General features: G+C 40.8%; 1 protein-coding gene across 1 annotated transcript in view; it reads left to right on the forward strand.

Moving 5' to 3' along the window:
• Window positions 1–19,096, forward strand: part of LOC124717097 — a 357,007-nt gene that overhangs the window by 58,051 nt on the left and 279,860 nt on the right. Inside the window, exons 6-10 of the mRNA XM_047243803.1 lie at window positions 45–218; window positions 3,234–3,410; window positions 9,333–9,512; window positions 9,946–10,050; window positions 17,618–17,818. Coding sequence (XP_047099759.1) covers window positions 45–218; window positions 3,234–3,410; window positions 9,333–9,512; window positions 9,946–10,050; window positions 17,618–17,818 — 837 coding nt within the window. The remainder of the gene's footprint in view (window positions 1–44; window positions 219–3,233; window positions 3,411–9,332; window positions 9,513–9,945; window positions 10,051–17,617; window positions 17,819–19,096) is intronic.

Below are 19,096 nucleotides of genomic sequence, written 5' to 3' on the forward strand. Positions count from 1 at the left end.
CTGATGTTTGAACTAATCAGTGACATCACATTCTCTCTGTGCAGGGGGCTCCTGTGATTTCAGGAAGTGAATCTCGAACACGATCTAAGTCTGAACCAAGACCAAAAGACTTGGAAAAGCAAAAAAAGAGCAGCAGTGGCCTGAGGACAGTGGACAAGGTCAAGAGTTCTAGTACAAACACGATCCACGCTGATGTTAATACGAAATTGGCACGAAAGGTATACAAATGAGAGCTAAAATTATTTGGTTCAGACATTAAAAATTGTTCACTATCTTTCAAACAACAGGATTTTGCAGTCATTATTCAGTATCAGAAAATTAAAAAATACTTTAAGAAAGTTAGGGGGCAGGTTCCTTTTACCAAACCAACCAACGAACCATATGTTCAAAATGCTTTCATTTTTGAGTTAGTAATGAAAGTTGACGTTCACTGCCTCTCTACACGCCACCTAACAACTTTTCTTATCTCTACTCGCATTTGACTCATTGTATCCTAGATGGTGTTGTTACATCTATTCATCATTCGTCTTTTTTCAAAATGTCCATAGCATACAATTACAACAAGAAGTGAGTTCACTGAAAATGCCTCATTCATAAATGGCAGGATATTCATTCTGTGAGCAGTCAGACGTGATTTTTGTGTGTAGTCACACAGATAGTAATGGACATGTGGCTGCACAGCTATATCAGATGGCATTTCCAGACTGAAGACACCTGAGTCATTGTATATTATCATGTTGCTGATACAGGATATGTAGCACCATAGACTATTAACCGGCGAAGACCACATGTTGCTCATATGCCTGACCAAGAAGAGCACGTTGTTGAGTCTTGTCAAAGAAGAGTCAGGTGTCAGCGTAATGTAAGTGGCCCTGACAAGTGGTACATTTCCAAGATTTGCGTAGAGGATACTTTAAGAGCAACTCGTATATGTGTACAATTTTCAGGGTGTGCGGGGCCTTACTCCTGCCGATCACCCACTAAAGGAGATCTTTTGCCTGTGGTTTGCTGCACAAACTGCCATTTGTTCTTTCTCTCTTCAGTTTTGTTTACAAATGGGCCAGTCATGCTGCACCACAGACCAGATGTCAACATCAGTTTAAGCTTAATGTATGAGCTGGAATTGTAGGTGACTGACTGGTAGGACCATATGTTTTCCCGAAACATCTTACAGGTGCTTCCTAGAGAGACTGTATTCAGAACACCGTCTAGGACCTACAGGAAAATTTGCCCATGCAAAAAAGGAGAATCATGTGGTTTATGCATGATGGAGCTCCAGCACATTTCAGTCTCACTGTTAGAGATGGATTGGCTGTTATCTGCCATGACAGATGAATAGTTAGAAGACAACAATTTGCATGGCCAGCATGTTTCCCAACCTCAGTAATTGGGTTATTGCTTCTGGGGACAACTTGAACAGTTAGTCTGTGCACCAGGTTGCAGAAACTCCTCATTGGTGTGTCATGGAAGCCTGCGAAACCACTCAAAATCATCGGGCAGTATTTGAAATGATGCGACAATCTGTGATTGGATAAGTGCATGCACCTTTAGAAACCAGAGGAGAACATTTTGAGCATACATTATGAGTTTGTGTTGATGGGCTCAAATCATATATATTGTCAGCATTCATTAATGACTTGAAATAGAGATTTTTGGACAGATGTTTCTATCAATTTTCTCCTTGTTCTGGTGTAAGGAATGTGAAAAAGTTTGTACAAGTATTTGTGAAACACCCTGTTTAGATGGTAACCCTTTCGCTGCTTCAGGCATGCTCCTTGCACTTTGTGCTGAGGCAGCTTTCGTTACGGTGCCCGCCAAATGCTGGTGGCTGTGCTGAGAGATGGCGTTATGACTGATATGAAACACTTATCTTCAGATTCTTCAAGAAATATTAGGTGAAAAAACTTGAATTTTGCACGTTGTACAGTCTTATATCTTCCCTCGATAATGGCCTGAATTTCTTTTTATTTATGCCACAGTTAGTGGACTGCACAAAATTAAGTAAAACATTGTGTAAAATTGTAAAGATTTTGCAGAGGTAAAAATGCATTGTTGCATCATTCTCGAGTTATTGGGTTATATATTTGAAGGATGGTTGCATGCGACATGCACATTCGCATCCTACGGCATCGCAAATTGTGTAGTTGTATCTTATAAATGATTCAAGTTGTTTTCTTCCCCCCCCCCCCCCCCCCCCCACCCCCTCCCTTGCTAATGTAATGAGAGCACATAATGAGAAACATATTTTATATGATAAATATTTGAAACATTTTTATTCACTAAGAGGTGAAAGTGAGAGGTCAGTAGCTCAGGATGTATTCAGATGTCCACGGGACTGTAGGAAAACCCCAGCAATGCACGTGTACATGTCCACAACACCTGGGGAATGGTGTAACAGGACCTGTACACTCCCACAGCAGCGAAAGCGTTAAGGCAGGGAATCCACTTTGTGAGTAGGTGTACGTCCTGATTTTTACTGCATTCATAATCTTTAAGAAAAATAGTTTATTGTAATAACTGTTTGTACAATAGTTTGTTGTAATAACTGTTTGTACACTTATGCCTGTAGAGGTGAGAGCACACATTTCCTTCTTCTTCTTCTTCTTCTTCCTCTTCCTTACTTTTATTTAGTGGCTCAGCAAAGTTAGTAGAATTATGCTCAATTGCTATATTTATTTTTTAACAATTTTTGTGTGTGATTTAGAACCAAAAATTTTGGTAGTCTGAATATCTCCCATAGTCACTCTGTGAGCTGTTTTTGTGGTGGTAAGTGTATTTCCCACTGTAAAAATGTGACAAGTTTTAAAACTTCAGAAGTGACAACAGTAACCATCTCATGACAAACAGAAACTGATTGTTGTAGCCGTTTTTACACTCCTAGTGCAGCATACTCCCACAGGATGTCAGGCACATCCAGAAGTGGTAAGATACATTCCCAAAATCTTTGTAAAACCACTAAGTTGGTCGTAAGTATTCTGCCCAAGGTCCACAAAAGACACACTTCCCAATACTCTTTGAGAAACTACTTTGGTGGTAAGCATATTTCCAAAGAACCTTTAAAACAGTGTTGTTTGGGAGGATGTATACTTCTCTTAGCCCTAAGAGCTATATTTCGCAACAAACAGAAACAACAGCTGGTGTGGCAGACTAACACTAAAAAAAACCAGTATGTTGAAACTTGGAGACTGACTGATACAAGAATTGATTTGTGACATCATATTTTCACTGTGCAGGTGGAGGTTCCTGTGATTTCAGGACGTGAATCTCGAACACGTTCCAAGTCTGATCTGAGACCAGATGAGTTGGAAAAAAGAAAAGGGAGCAGCAGTGGCCTGAGGACAGAGGACAGAGTCAGGAGCCGTAGTGCAAACTCTGTCCATGCTGATGTTAATATGAATTCAGTGCAGAAGGTATACAGATACTTAACAAATTTTTGTTTAGACAATAAAAGATTTTTATTATCTTTCATGTAGCATATAATTCCTTTCATTATTCACTACACTGGTGTTAACGGAGGGAATCCACTTATTAAGGAAATAAATTTTCTGATTTGTAGGACATACATACTGTTAAAAAAGATACACGCATGGAGGTGAGAGCACACATGTCCTGCCTACTGATACCAATACAATTGATGAATTAGAGCGTGGGCAACAAACTTCAATATTTCATCATTTTGTTGGCTATTAAATATAGGCATGCAGAGACTGCTGTGTAATATTGATGATTGTTTCCATTCTGAGGACATGTCGCTCGTCATGAATCACTATGATACATTAACCATTTCATTGAAGTCTCCTTTCTGACATTCTTAAGTTTCCACTCCAGTTTGGCGTTTATTCAGTATGTCCATATGTTTCAAAAAGATGTGTTTCTACTTTAATCCACTCGTGGCCTATCATCATCTCCTCAACTGGGTTGACATTCTGCTAAATAATATTGGGAAAGTGTTTGTTAATTATTTCATCCATATATTTTGCTTGATTAATATGTCATTCCTTTCCACAGAACTTTGGATTTGATGGTTTGAGAATACATCATTTACTGTACTACTTGTCCATAAATAATTTTCCATAAGCTTCCCACTTTCTCGTAGTAAACCTTCCTGTCTCTAAGTTACTTGCAGAAAGGGGGCCAATGGAGATACCTCATGCAACCGTTTTAAGGCGTGGGAGGATTTTGATAATATTTTTTGTTGGTACATGAGACGTCTTTTATGCACGGTTATCATCTGTTTTGTTTTTTGTCAATAAATATATCATCTTCAGTATCAAGGGAAGGTAATATTTCATTGAACTCACTAAGTATCTCTGCAGTTATCTTCTTTCTTGAGCACCTCTAAAAGAGACCACTCTAATTCCTCCTTCGTCAAATAATTTTGGACCTAAAATTACAAACATGAACTGTTGTAAGCAAGTAATGAAGTATAATGGTAGACATTCTAAAATATACTGCTCTTCTAGCTCATTGCTTCGTTTATATGTACAAACAGATAACACTGACAATTCGAAATAGTACTTACGTGATCAGGCGTATGGTGTGTGCAGTACACTGCTGCTGCAGTGCCCAGGAATAATTACTTTCACACTTGACCTGTTGATGCTCCGGTTGCTCTGACAACTAAACGTATGCTAAACAATGACTAGAAAGGTATCAACATTCAGATGGCTATAATGCTTGGAATTTTTCAGGTAGAGGGCAAAAGGTGATTGGTTTATAAAACCACCAGGGTTAAGAGATCTGTTTGTACATTGGCATTCTGTAACTTGTATCTGCTTGTCTGTCACATTAATCTACACCTACAGCTACATCTAAATATATATCTATACTCTAAAAACCACTGTGAAGTGCATGGCAGAGGGTACATGCCATTGTACCAGTTATTAGTGTTTCTTCTTGTTCTATTCATGTATGGAGCACAGGAAGAATAATTGTTTGAATGCTTTTGTGTGTGCTATAATTATTCCGATCTTACCCTAATGATCCCTGTGTGAGTGATATGTAGGGGTGGTAGTATATTTCCAGAATCATCATTAAAGCCAGTTCTTGAAACTTCATTAGTAGACTTTCTCGGGATAGTTTTATGTCTATCTTCAGTTCAATTCCTTTGGTATCTATGTGACACTCTCCCATGGAGCAAACAAACCAGTAACTTCCCTGGGACACACCTGAAGTTACTTCTACATCTGACGATGACACTCTATCCAACATAACATGCTGCGTCCTCCCTACCAAAAAGTCCTCAATGGACTTGGCAGCATGAAGTCTTTGAACAAGATCCCATACATGAGTTTTCCATGACAGTTTATTGTCTATCAGAACTCTGAAATCTGAACTGGTCAGTCTCACTAATTGTAATCCTATTCTGTGTTACTAGAGAGTCAGGTTTTGTGGCAACGTTGCACACACCTTCTTTCACTACCCAGCTAGTGTCATTAGTAAACAGAAATATTTTAGTATCACCTATAATACTAAGAGGTATATCAGACTTACCAAACAAAAGCGCTGGCAGGTCGATAGACACACAAACAAACACAAACATACACACAAAATTCAAGCTTTTGCAACAAACGGTTGCTTCATCAGGAAAGAGGGAAGGAGAGGGAAAGACGAAAGGATGTGGATTTTAAGGGGGAGGGTAAGGAGTCATTCCAATCCCGGGAGCGGAAAGACTTACCTTAGGGGGAAAAAGGACAGGTATACACTCGCGCCAGCTTCACACGTCCGTCCACCAACAAGCAACAGTACCTCCATTATGACAGCTGCCACCCATTCCACATCAAACGGTCCCTTCCCTACAGCCTAGGTCTTCGTGGCAAACGAATCTGCTCCATTCCGGAATCCCTGAACCATTACACCAACAACCTAAAAACAGCTTTCGCATCCCGCAACTACCCTCCCGACCTGGTACAGAAGCAAATAACCAGAGCCACTTCCTCATCCCTTCAAACCCAGAACCTCCCACAGAAGAACCCCAAAAGTGCCCCACTTGTGACAGGATACTTTCCAGGACTGGATCAGACTCTGAATGTGGCTCTCCAGCAGGGATACGACTTCCTCAAATCCTGCCCTGAAATGAGATCCATCCTTCATGAAATCCTCCCCACTCCACCAAGAGTGTCTTTCCGCCATCCACCTAACCTTCGTAACCTGTTAGTTCATCCCTATGAAATCCCCAAACCACCTTCCCTACCCTCTGGCTCCTACCCTTGCAACCGCTCCCGGTGTAAAACCTGTCCCATGCACCCTCCCACCACCACCTACTCCAGTTCTGTAACTCGGAAGGTGTACACGATCAAAGGCAGAGCCACGTGTGAAAGCACTCACGTGATTTACCAACTGACCTGCCTACACTGTGAAGCTTTCTATGTGGGAATGACCAGCAACAAACTGTCCATTCGCATGAATGGACACAGGCAGACAGTGTTTGTTGGTAATGAGGATCACCCTGTGGCTAAACATGCCTTGGTGCACGGCCAGCACATCTTGGCACAGTGTTACACCGTCCGGGTTATCTGGATACTTCCCACTAACGTCAACCTGTCAGAACTCCGGAGATGGGAACTTACTCTTCAGTATATCCTCTCTTCTCATTATCTGCCAGGCCTCAACCTCCACTAATTTCAAGTTGCCGCCACTCATACCTCACCTGTCTTTCAACAACATCTTTGCCTCTTTACTTCCGCCTCGACTGACATCTCTGCCCAAACTCTTTGCCTTTACAAATGTCTGCTTGTGTCTGTGTATATGCGGATGGATGTGTGTGTGTGTGTGTGTGTGTGTGTGTGTGTGTGTGTGTGTGTGTGTGTGTGTGTGCGCGCGCGCGCGAGTGTATACCTGTCCTTTTTCCCCCTAAGGTAAGTCTTTCCGCTCCTGGGATTGGAATGACTCCTTACCCTCCCCCTTAAAATCCACATCCTTTCGTCTTTCCCTCTCCTTCCCTCTTTCCTGATGAAGCAACCGTTTGTTGCAAAAGCTTGAATTTTGTGTGTATGTTTGTGTTTGTTTGTGTGTCTATCGACCTGCCAGCGCTTTTGTTTGGTAAGTCTCATCATCTTTGTTTTTAGATATATTTTTCCCACGTGGAATGTTTCCCTCTATTATATTCATAAGAGGTATATCATTTATATAAATGAGTAACAGGAGTGGCCCCAGCACTGATCCCTGGGGCACCCCCAGCCCCTCCCCCGCCAGCCCCTTTAACTGTGCTCCACTCAGACCCCAAATGATAGCCATACTCAGTACATTAGAGAATGACATTTTGCTGTCTGTTCTTAGAGTAAGTGGTGAAACAATTGTGAGCTACTCCCCATATTCTGTAATGGTCCAACTATTGGTGCAGTATTTTGTGTTCAATCAATGAAACACCTCATTTAAATCGAAAAAGATACCTAGCATTCGAAACCCTTTGTTTAATCCATCCAGTACCTCACAGAGAAAAGAGAATATAGCATTTTCAGTTGTTAAATCACTTCTAAATCCAAACTGTTTATTTGACTGCAGATTGTGTGAAAAGAAATGATCAATTATTCTTACATACACACCCTTTTTAATAAATTTAGCAAACGCTGCTGGCATAGAAATAGATCTAAGATTGTCTACATTATATCCCTTTTTTCCTTTTTATAAAGCGAGTTTACTACTGAGTACTTTAATCGTTAAGGGAACTGACCATTCCCAAAGAAAAAATTACAATTATGTGTAATTAATCAATAAATATTAATATAGGGCAATATCAACAGTGAAACAAAGTGGTATTACAGGAGTCAAATTTGTTAGAAATTGGGAGGTAGATCAGAGAGTCAGTTGCTTTGCACAATTCAGTGATAGGTTTATTCTCATTAGCTTTGACAGCAAACTGACACCAACAACAATAAACCAGGAATACGTTTAGACATCACAAGCAGGAGAAGAAGAAGAAGAGAGAATATGAGGTACAGTAGCTGACAGACTTCGATTCATTGGCATAATACTTGGGAAATACAAACATTCTGCTAAGGAGACATCATCTTAGAATATTCCTCATTTTACTGAATCGTGATTGTGATCTCTTATTTATGTATTAGTTGCTATTGTTACATATGATGTGCACCATTGAAGATATTGCAGCCGTGTTTTACAGATGCTCAGGCACAACGTTACAGAAGTATTGGAGAGGGAACAGTGATACCAGCTCGGCTGAGAACTAGGACGAGTGCGGGGAGGGGAGTAGTGAGCGTGCAGCAAATTATATTGTGCTGCCAACCATGGGAATCTATACAGTGTGCTTTGGCTTTCTTATGAACATCTACCACATTTAAATTGCAGTTTGCATGATTATATTTGAATTGACTTCAAATTAGACAGCTGCATGACAATGTTACACATTTCTGCAGGAGACAAGAGGTCAGTCATGTCCTTAACATGTTTCCTGCGATAATGTTGTCAACACTCACCATGATGTATGAAAGGAAGGATGGGGGAGTATCAGCTGCTGATTCTGCGCAGTCAATGAGAGAGCAATGGGCAGACGATACGTTTGGAAGCAAGAAACATTGTAGAAGTGAAATCCGATATGTGTTCAGCAAAAAAACAGCTGTATTCTCAGATTCCACCTTAACCAGAATCTCAGATATTGCGACAAATTCAGAAGAAACAGCATTAATTTGTGACAATGAAGATAACAAATTTCACATCTGTCATATAATGGTGATGAGGATTAAAAACAGTGATACCACAGTCGATAGGCTTATTAAGCAAAAAAGGGTAGTGAAGGTAAAAATCAAACTATTTCTTTTTGTTTATTTTTCTTGTAGAATTAGAATGTAGACAATTACTAAATATCCTAATTTTAAAATAGGATTAATGCTAATGTTTTGGGCAGATACTTAATGTCATTAAAACAGTTTGTAATTTTTTGTAATTTTGATTAGTCAGAATGTGTTAAAAATAAATTTTTCTCAGGGAGGCACTTTTTATTTTTTTTAAAAAAAGGGAGTCGTGTTATATTCAGGATCGTCTTATACTCGGGTAAATACGGTATTTTTCAACAGCCTACGCACTATCACTCCTGCTGGGATTGTGAAGACAAGATTACACCAATTACAGCATACACATAGGCATTTAAGTAGTGATTCTTTTCACACTCTGACCACAGTTGTAACATGAAGAACCTTAACGTGTGGGGCTGTGCTAACTACTCTCTGCCTGCCACATCACTGTTTTGCAGGGTATGTGTGTAGATGCTGATGCAGGTATCTTAACTGATTCTATGCCTTAGAAAGTTTTCGTGCAAGATGGGATACGGAACATGGTGAATAAATGAGTTAAAGAGCATTTTTATGTTTGTCCAGGTAACTCGTCAGGCTGTAGCCAGTCAGAATGCTCTGTCACCAGTAAGGAACCTGCATTCAAATTCTCCTAAAAAACCTGGAAGGAAAACGCATAGAAATGCAGGAGAAGTAGTTAATGCAGAGGTAAAAGATGTCCACTCTAAATCTACCAGTGCTGGCACCCACAAAGCAGAGGAACAGGTATGTGTGTAAGGAACTGTATTACTCTGAGTATGCCTCAGCATTGGAAATTATGTGAGAATGTAGTAAAATCTTAGAGAAACATATATACTGCAAATTTTGTAATATAAACTTTGTTATGTTGAGCAGAGATGCTGAGTAGTAGATGTGCGGAACAAAAAAGACTGTCACACAACAAGCTTTCAGCCAACAAGGCCTTTGTCAAAAACACACACACACACACACACACACACACACACACACACACACACACACACACACACACGGATGATCACTGTGTGTGTGTGTGTGGGGCCTTGTTGACTGAAAGCTTATTTTGTGACAGTCTTTTTGGTGTGCCTATCTGCGACTCAGTATCTCTGCTATATCGTTTTCATAATATTGTGACAGTTGATCCTGGATTTTCCATTGTTTAAACTTCGTTATGTTTTAGACTAAATGGAGGAGGAGTAAAAGTGCAGAAGCGATATTTAATGGAGCACAAAATGAAGTTAAATTAGATTTGGCCAGTGTTGCTGCCGATAAGTTGGAGGAACAGGTATGCACAGATGGTACTACATCGTTCTTCTGATGTGCCTGGATTATTTTAATGAAGCTCAGTTTTGATAATTTACCCACTTTGCCTACTCTTTTTTTAATTTCTTTTCTGAATTAAAAAAAAAGAAGTGCAATTAATTTGTGTAGCATCTAACTTATTCAAAGTAAATTCTTACGAACTATATTTCGTGTTTTACCGTTGTGTGCAAAGATAATTTCGGAGGTGGCCAACACAAAAACACACTACATTTAGCTGTGCACTTAAGAAATGTGATTTTTTAAAATTCACTCTGCAGCATTGGAACATTTGTCCTGTTGCTGTATTGATAATCATATTTTTTGTTAATCTTGCTGAAAATTGGGGCCGTTTAGTGCTCGTGGTACATTAGGAGAAACCAGTCCCCCCCCTCCTCCTTCTCCTCCTCCTCCTCCCCCCCTCCCGGCATTTTTTTAAGAATTGAACTCCCATGTATATCTGATTACTTCAAAAATGAGTTAATGTTGTTGCAAGACTAGTTGATACTCTTCCGGACCAAATATTATAAACATTCGTAAGTTCAGCCAGCCACAGACACGAAATATCGCAGTGTATTACAATCAGAACATTTGTTTGGAACAAGAGCATACACAGACTCACTAAATAGTCGTGTTGAGCTGTAATCTGAATGTGAATTGAAGACTTATGCAACAGGGTCCATGGGTAAATACATAAATCAGATCCTAACCTGTGGAAAGTTCCATCCTGTCATCTGATCCATTATGAGATAGTGACTGGTGATCAGGTGTGCCTTTGTCTGATTGCTGCTGCCATTTGGGAAAGCGTATCGCATAGTGCATTTTTGTGCACCTGATCTCCGAATTTTTGATGATGCCAACAAATGTCAGATAGTGGCTGTGCTGTGCCATTTGCTGCTGAGGAGTTTGTGGAGGAACTACTTCTTGTTTTTTACGAAAGAGTCCTCTAGTGTTCCAGCAAGAGAGTAGCTAAGTGATTCGTTTGCTGAGGGTGTCAACCACGTTTGCGAGGCAGTCTTAACCTGCATGTGTCACTGTAACTATTGACTTACTGTTGCGCGCTGCCATTGTTGTACTGCATAGGGTTGGCACTTTTGTGTCCTGAGTTCTATCTGCCAGGACTGCTACAGCATCTGGTGGCTTCTCTATCTGAGATACTACAGTGTCCTTTATTTGAGCTGACAGTTGGTTGCTCCACAGTGAGTGCAGCAGTGTCCACTACTGTGCCTGCATTGATCTTGCTGTGCAGATGCTGGAGGTACTGAGACGACTTTACGTATGTGAAGCCTCCTTGATGAAATACTTTCATATGCTCTTCCTGTGAGATGGACACTCTGCGCATCAACTTTGCCGTGAGTTTCTCCTATGGTTGGTTACTATGTCCTGGACTTCTGTGGCGCAACAGTGGTCTAGTTGGCTAACCACTAGAGAGAATATTTTCAAAGTGTGGTTACTCCAGTGCCGAGAGAACTTGTTTCTACTTGAGCAAACCATAGTGCGGGATTATGCAACAATAATGTGGGGTAGTTGGACTGTGAGTCTTGATGTGGTGGGTATGTCTACCATCTCAAAAATTTTCAACTATTAAAAAGTCGGTTGTTATTTCTCTGGTACTGCAAGTTTATTCACATTGCCTGGATAATGTTGAGGTCACCTCTGTTGCGAGACTAGTGGATAGTCTTCTGAATCAAGTATCAGAAGCATTCATAAAGTCACCCAGGCACAGATACAAAGTATCAATTTGATCAGTTATTTAGAACAACCACAGAAAGATTATACAGACATTCTAAGTAGTGGTGTCGAGCTGTAATCTGAACACGAATTGAATTCAGGGCAGATACATTTGCTACAGAAGTAAACTAGATCGTCCAAGCTCGAACGGTAATTCACTGTAGTTCTATATTGGGAACCAGAGGGAGAATAATCACAGTGCTCCTGGCGTCTAGCGTGTAAACTCATTTGACAGCTATGACAAACAAATAAGCTGATGGCTTGTTGACAGTGTATGCTGCTACAGTGTGCTAAATATTTGGCATTTAGCATGTAAAACTTGTTTTAAAAAAAGTTAGTTTTTCACCTATCTCAGTGTTTATGACATCATATCACCTGAACTGTGTGTCCGACAGTAACATAATTTTTTTAATAAATTCAGCATTATACACAGTGTTTGCATAGAGCATGCAAAAATGTAAAGAGACATAGAGAATGCTCCACTGAACAATTTGAGGTAGGGAACCGGGATCGGAGAAGCCAGCTTAAGGAGATATGGAAATAAACTTGTCTACCACTTTGACTAGCATTACTGTTTCCCAGCTTATTTACAACCAACATGTGTGCAAGTTTACATGGTTGTCCATAAGGTGGTTCTGTTGTATTGTATTTACATTGCCCCATAACAGACATGCTATGAATTGACAACAGACCCATTAATTACCCAGTGCTACCCAGAGGTGCAAGTTACAATACAGTATAATCAGACCAATGGTACAGTTTTGCAGAACTCTTTGACATGCACCTTTTGTATGGAGAAATACTCTGAAGTGCCAAAGAAACTAGCATAGGCATGCATATTCAAATACAGTGATATGTTAAGAGGCAGAATATGGTGTTGAGGTCGGCAATGCCTTTATAAAGTAACAAGTGTATGGCACAGTTGTTAGACCGGTTACCGCTGCTACAATGGCAGGTTATCAAGATTTAAGTGAGTTTGAATGTGGTGTTATTGTCCGTGCGTGAGTGATGGGACACAGATCTCAGAGGTAACGATGAAATCGGGATTTTCCCATATGACCATTTCATGAGTGTACCATGAACATCTGGAATCTGGTAAAACATCAAATCTCCGACATCAATGTGCCCGGAAAGAGATCCTGCAAGAATGGGACCAATGACAACTAAATACAGTCGTTCAATGTGACAGATGTGCAACCCGTCCTCAGATTGCTGCAGATTTCAATGCTGGGCCATCAAGAAGTGTCAGCGTGCACACCGTTCAACTAAACATCATCAATATGGTCTTTCGGAGTTAGAAGGCCCACTTGTGTACCCGTGATGACCACACGGCACAAAGCTTTACACCTTGCCGGGGCCTGTCAACACCACCATTGGACTGTTGATGATTGGAAACATGTTGCCTGATCGGACAAGTCTCATTTCAGAGTGTATCGAGTGGATGGACGTGTGCAGGTATGGAGACCACCTCATAAAACCACGGATCCTGCATGTCAGCAGGGGACTGTTCAAGCTGGTGGAGGCTCTGTAATGGTGTGGGGCATGTGCAGTTGGGCTGATATGGGACCCCTGACGTGTCTAGATACGACTCTGACAGATGACTCGAATGTAAGCATCCTGTTTGATCACCTGCATCCATTCATGTCCATTGTGCATTCCGACGGACTTGGGAAATTCCAGCAATGCATTGCGACACCCATGCATCCTGAATTGTTACAGAGTGGCTCCAGGAACGCTCTCGTGAGTTTGAACACTTTTGCTGGCCACCAAACTCCCAAGACATGAACGTAATTGAGCATATCTGGGATGCCTTGCAACGTGCTGTTCAGAAGAGATCTCCACCTCCTCGTAGTCTTATGGATTTGTGGACAGCCCTGCAGGATTCATGGTGTCAGGTCCCTCTAGCACTTTTTCAGATGTTAGTGGAGCCCATGCCACGTTGTGTTGCGGCACTTATGCGTGCCCGTGGGGTCCCTACATGATATTAGGCTGGCGTACCAGTTTCTTTGGCTTTTCAGTGTATGTTGCAAGGCTCTCCCTGCTGAAAGGCTGTACAGGGGACGATTTCCTAACAGGCATCATACGTCACAATGAGTGTTTATTTCTCTTAATCGACGAACGCAGGAGACTGGTTCCTTAGAAAGAAGAAACGAGGGACCTGGCAATGTGAAGACCACCCCGACACCTGATTTTGAAGATGAGGTGCTGGAACAAGTTGCAGCGGACCCCAGTGCAAGTACTCGTCGTATTGCACATGAAATGGGCACTGTACATACTACTTTGTGGCGAGTACTCCATGAACAACAATTACCCGCATATCACCCATGAGTCCATGCAATGTTTGTAACTGACTTTGCACCAAAGGTTGAATGGCATCAGTAGTTGCTCCAGCAATGGTCTGATCAACCAGATTTACTCCAAATTGTGCTGTTTACTAATGAGCCCTCATTTGAGCATGATGATATTTCTAACAGCAGGAATAGCCATGTGTAGGACGAGGAAAATCCTCATGCTGCAACAGAGTCACACAATCAAATAAGTTTTGCTGTGAATATCTGGGCCGGCAGTCAGGCTCCAATTTCATTTAGCCATTTCTTCAGTTTGGCCATCTGAATGACCACCTGTATTTGAGGGCTGTGCAAAGAGTTCTACCTGAGATGTTGGAGGAAGTACCCATAGGTGTTTGTGAGAGGATGTGGGTACAGTGCACTGCCTCACTTCAGTTTGGACGTCCGCAGCCATCTCAGTGCTGTATCTCCTGGTCACTGGATTGGAAGGGGAGATCCTATTCCATGGCCTGCAATGTCACCTGACCTAAACCTCCATGATTATTTCTTATGGGGATATCTAAAGTCACTTACATATGAAACCCCAGTGGATACGGAGATGGAATTAGTTGCCAGAATAGTAGCTGCCTGTGACATGATTCAAAACACACCAGAGATATTTGTTAGGGTGCGTCAGAATCTTGTTCACTGGTGTCAGACTTGCATTGAGGTTGATGGCTGTCAGTTTCAGCACGTTTTGTAAGATACAGTACAAATGGTACATTCATTGTGTCAGTGATGGTACCTGCAGTTAACTGTAACTAAAGTAAATAAAAAAAAGTTCACAGTAATGGGATGTTATGTGTATTATCTCTTTAAGCTGGCTTCTCTGACCCCAGGTTGTTCCGTGGAGCATCCTCTAGGCTCTGTTAAATTTTTTCATGCTCTTTTGGAAACACCCTGTATGTGAATAGTGTCTGAAAAAGTATTGCGAAATGAGTTAGTAGTAGTGGATTAATGAATTAAAATGTCTGGTCTGATAACTGAAATTTTACTGCACTAATAGCAAAATGTAGTAAGTGATAAACATTTTTCCTTTCATTACTTTGTTTTTGAGCATCAGTTAAAAATAGTTTTAAAAAGATATGGAATTATGTGTGAAGCTTGTGAAAGTAGCTCTCATTCTCAAGTACTGGATGAATATAGTCTGGGTAATTTGCACACCATGATTTGCGCTGGCTCAAGACATAAACACAATTTCTAAGTTTAATACTTGAACCTTAGTGTGTTAATTATGACTCTTAATGGATAGATTATGACATTTTAATTTTTGAATTTCAGTCAATAATTAAATGAAATACTGAAAATAAAATTTTTGTTGCACATGGAAGCTGTTAGGCTGGCAAACTGCACCCGTTGTAGCTGTTCAGTGGTATGGATGAGTGGCATTTGTGGTACGAATACTGACGTGTCTTCTTTTCTGCCTAATATTTTCCAATTCCAAAATGTTGTTTGGAAGAATTTTTGCATGAGTATACTGGTAACATTTAGCAAATTTAAAAATTACATTGTTAATTTTACACTTCTGTCTGTGTTCATCATTGTACTTATGGTATCATATTCTGTGTTCACTGATTTGTGTGATGGGCTACACTGTTTTTTGACATTAAAATTGCTCTCACTCACAACTTCTTTTTTGTTCACATAGTTCCTCTCTTTAAGTGGTAGACTTTTTTTTTGACGAGATATTCCTCTGTGTTGGCTACATTGCACAACCCGTCAGTACGATTATGCTGGAGTGCGAATTAGTGCAATATGTGCTGTTTCGAAATAGACCTTGGAGATTTGCTCCTCGGTTTGGTCTTATGGAACTAGATGTGTAAAATGAAAATAATAATAATAAAAAATTCTAATACATTTGTTAACGTTCGAGAATATTCATAAAAACTCAAGAACACAAAACAGCAGTCATAAATGTTTTCCCTCGAAAAATACATTTATGGGAACAAGAGAAAATATTTTCTGGTAATCACGGTGATGTGACAGTGACTATTTCAAGTATTAAATCTCCACAGCCACAATAGCTACCACCGCGCAACCACTGTAGCACACTACAAGGAAACAAAAGATAGCACTGGACATGAGAACCAGCAAATCCAGTTACTGCTTTGAGAGGTGTCATTGAGTTCACCCAGAAACTCTTCTAATTTTTATGAGTATATATAGACTGGATAAATCCCACAATGCAAAGTCCATGTTGGAATAACAACAATGGTATGAAAAGGCTAGATTCTAATTAACATATAGAGTTGGTGTTGAGTCGTAGAGGGCACAATGAAGGGCTGCTACACATTTAAGCTTTCGGCCCGAACACCTCCTTCTTCTGAAGAAAACACACATGCACAATCACACACGCACAGCTCTCATGAAAATGCCCACTGTCTTTCTGCTGTAGCTGGACTGCAGACTGCAACTGCGTGTGATGGGAGCAGCAGTCTGGAATGAATGGTGGGGATGAGGAGGCATGGGTGGGGAGGAGGTGTAGTGGGGGGGGGGGGGGGGGTTTGGGGGAGTGTGTAGGGTGTGTGGTGGTGGGACACCCATTAGTCATTAGTCCTATTCCCCTTCTCTACTTCTGTCCTCCTCCATCCTCCCCACCCCACAGACATTCTGACTGCACCTAGCAACCTACCGTTTCTCACCACGTCCTTATACGCACCCAGAAGCACCACTAAACTTTCTCCCATTCCACTCTGCTATTCCCCCCTCTCCTCCTCCTCTTCACACTCTGTGTCACCTCCTTACCACCACCACTGGATTGCATTCATGACCCAGTCTGGCCACAGTGGCTAGAGCCACTGATAATGTGTTTTGGGTTCAGCTTGTGTATGTTTTCTATTTCAGAAAAAGGCCTGTTGGCCAAAACCTTGAATGGTTAGCAGTCTTTCCATTGTGCTGCTCCGTGACTCAATGTTTTCTTGAAAATGTTGATTGGATAAGTCGTGTGTTATATTAACAAACTGGGAAGTTTTAACACTTTATATGCCACATTTTCAATTTAATGTGAGACTTGATTCCCTTGCGCACACTGTTAATTAAGTTTCTGTATCTGCAGATTTTCTTGAGATTTTCTATAGAATCAGTACCTGTGCTCTTTGCACATGGATGAATCACCTCTGTTATTTTTCTCTCCATGAAACTTGAATCCTCCCTTCACCTTATGGTTCAGAACACAATTGTAGGTGAAAATGAATTAATTTGTTCCACCCACTGCTTTTTTGTAGTACAATCTTGCTTTTTAACACTTTTATGCCAAGTCAATCTACTTGGATTTGCATATTTGGCATATGATGTAATAGAAATGTCCTGATATTTCAGTTCTCTTTTGCAGTAGCAATAGCTCAGGGCAAAACAGGAAGAAGGTATGAGAGAATATGTTGTATACAAATAGGGGAGAACTACTTGATGTATTGCACCACATGTGAGATAATATAAATAATGATTGTAATAGGTTCTACAGTTACTCTAGAATAACAACATAAACATTTTTCACAGGTATCGTGTCTTCCAGTAACACGACACAGCACATCTTCAGCCTCAGCACTATCAAACAGTTTGCAGCCGAAATCTCCCTCAAAGACTGGTGGTCTGTCGGTAGAAGAAAGAAATTATTTTCCACAGTTAAAAGTTACTAGACTATTAGAACTCACTAACAACAATAGGTCTGCAGCCACTATTGATGAGTTGGTGCAAGAGGTACGTATGTTGTGACAGATGTTGTCTTTGTGTTTCAGTATGGGCTGCAATTTAATGTTTTTATAGTAAAGACTCGTGTGTTCAAATAATTTCCCCATTCTTGGAAAAATTGCTAACCACAAAAAAAAGAAAACCAAAAAACTATACTCCGATTAAAGTAACTTTGTGATTGACAGATTGCAGTAGGGAGGGGGGGACAGTGTTGTGGTTGTGCAGCCAACCGCCCTATCATAGGTTGCTGCATAGAACCTACAAAACAGGCAACACAGCTACTACGTGGCGCTCGAGAAGGAACTACAGGTGGGTGTCAGCTGGTGACTCTGTGAAACGTCAATCACAAACTAATTTTAATCAGAATATGGTGACAGAATACTTATTTTGCATGTAGATATAGAGAGGTAGTTGATGATGGTGTCAGTGCTCAGATGATATATTTACATTATGGAATTTTGTGAAGGAACAAGCAGCAAAGGGCATAGTTTGTTACTCTACATTTATTGAGACGAAAAGGTGATAACTCGGCAACGAGGGAAATTTTGTGAAGTTCAGTGTTGGTTCAGTGTTGTTGCAATTGTGTGGTGAAATTTTCATTGAGAGTAAGGCACTGCACCTCCTATAGCACTAGGGGTGTACAGATCTCACACTGCAGTATTGGCCTCAGAGGTCCCCTGATCTTGTGGTACCCAATTTTAGAGGTTTGTGAAAAGTCTATGTGCCTTCGCATTCAAAACAACTTTGGGTGAATTGTGATGCTGCGCAGCAAATGCAATAACTACTGGCAAAGTATGTGACACAAGTGACTATTGCCTGGAAGTTTGTTGAGCGTCTGGTGGTAGGCAGATTAAGCATTTGTGAAGAGTAAATGGAAACTTTGATCCTAAAAGTGATTGCAAAATACGGATAAGTTTGTAATTGCAAGCATGGGAAAGATGTGCCCATGTAATATCGGATGATTCTTTTGAAAATGAAGTCTTTACAGGCTGATACATAAGTGAAAATTTAACCCCAAGTTTCTATATTCAGCCACGTGGAAGATGTTTTCTTAGCTGTTCGATCAGTGTTTTTGAAATACTCTGAAAGAGGAGGAGTTGGGCAAGGCTCTGAGACATGGGAAGATACCAGCTCGATTACATTACAGTGTGCTGAAAATTGTGAACAGTTATTGGATTGAAAGGGGTAATTAGGTGTCACAGAGCAGGCGGAATACTGCAACGCCGAGGAATTTTGGGGCACTGTGATCCACTTATTGTCCCCGTGGCATGCAGCTGACAACACAGC

Source organism: Schistocerca piceifrons, chromosome 9 (genome assembly GCF_021461385.2).
Source record: "Schistocerca piceifrons isolate TAMUIC-IGC-003096 chromosome 9, iqSchPice1.1, whole genome shotgun sequence".
In the NCBI taxonomy this organism is placed as follows: domain Eukaryota; kingdom Metazoa; phylum Arthropoda; class Insecta; order Orthoptera; family Acrididae; genus Schistocerca; species Schistocerca piceifrons.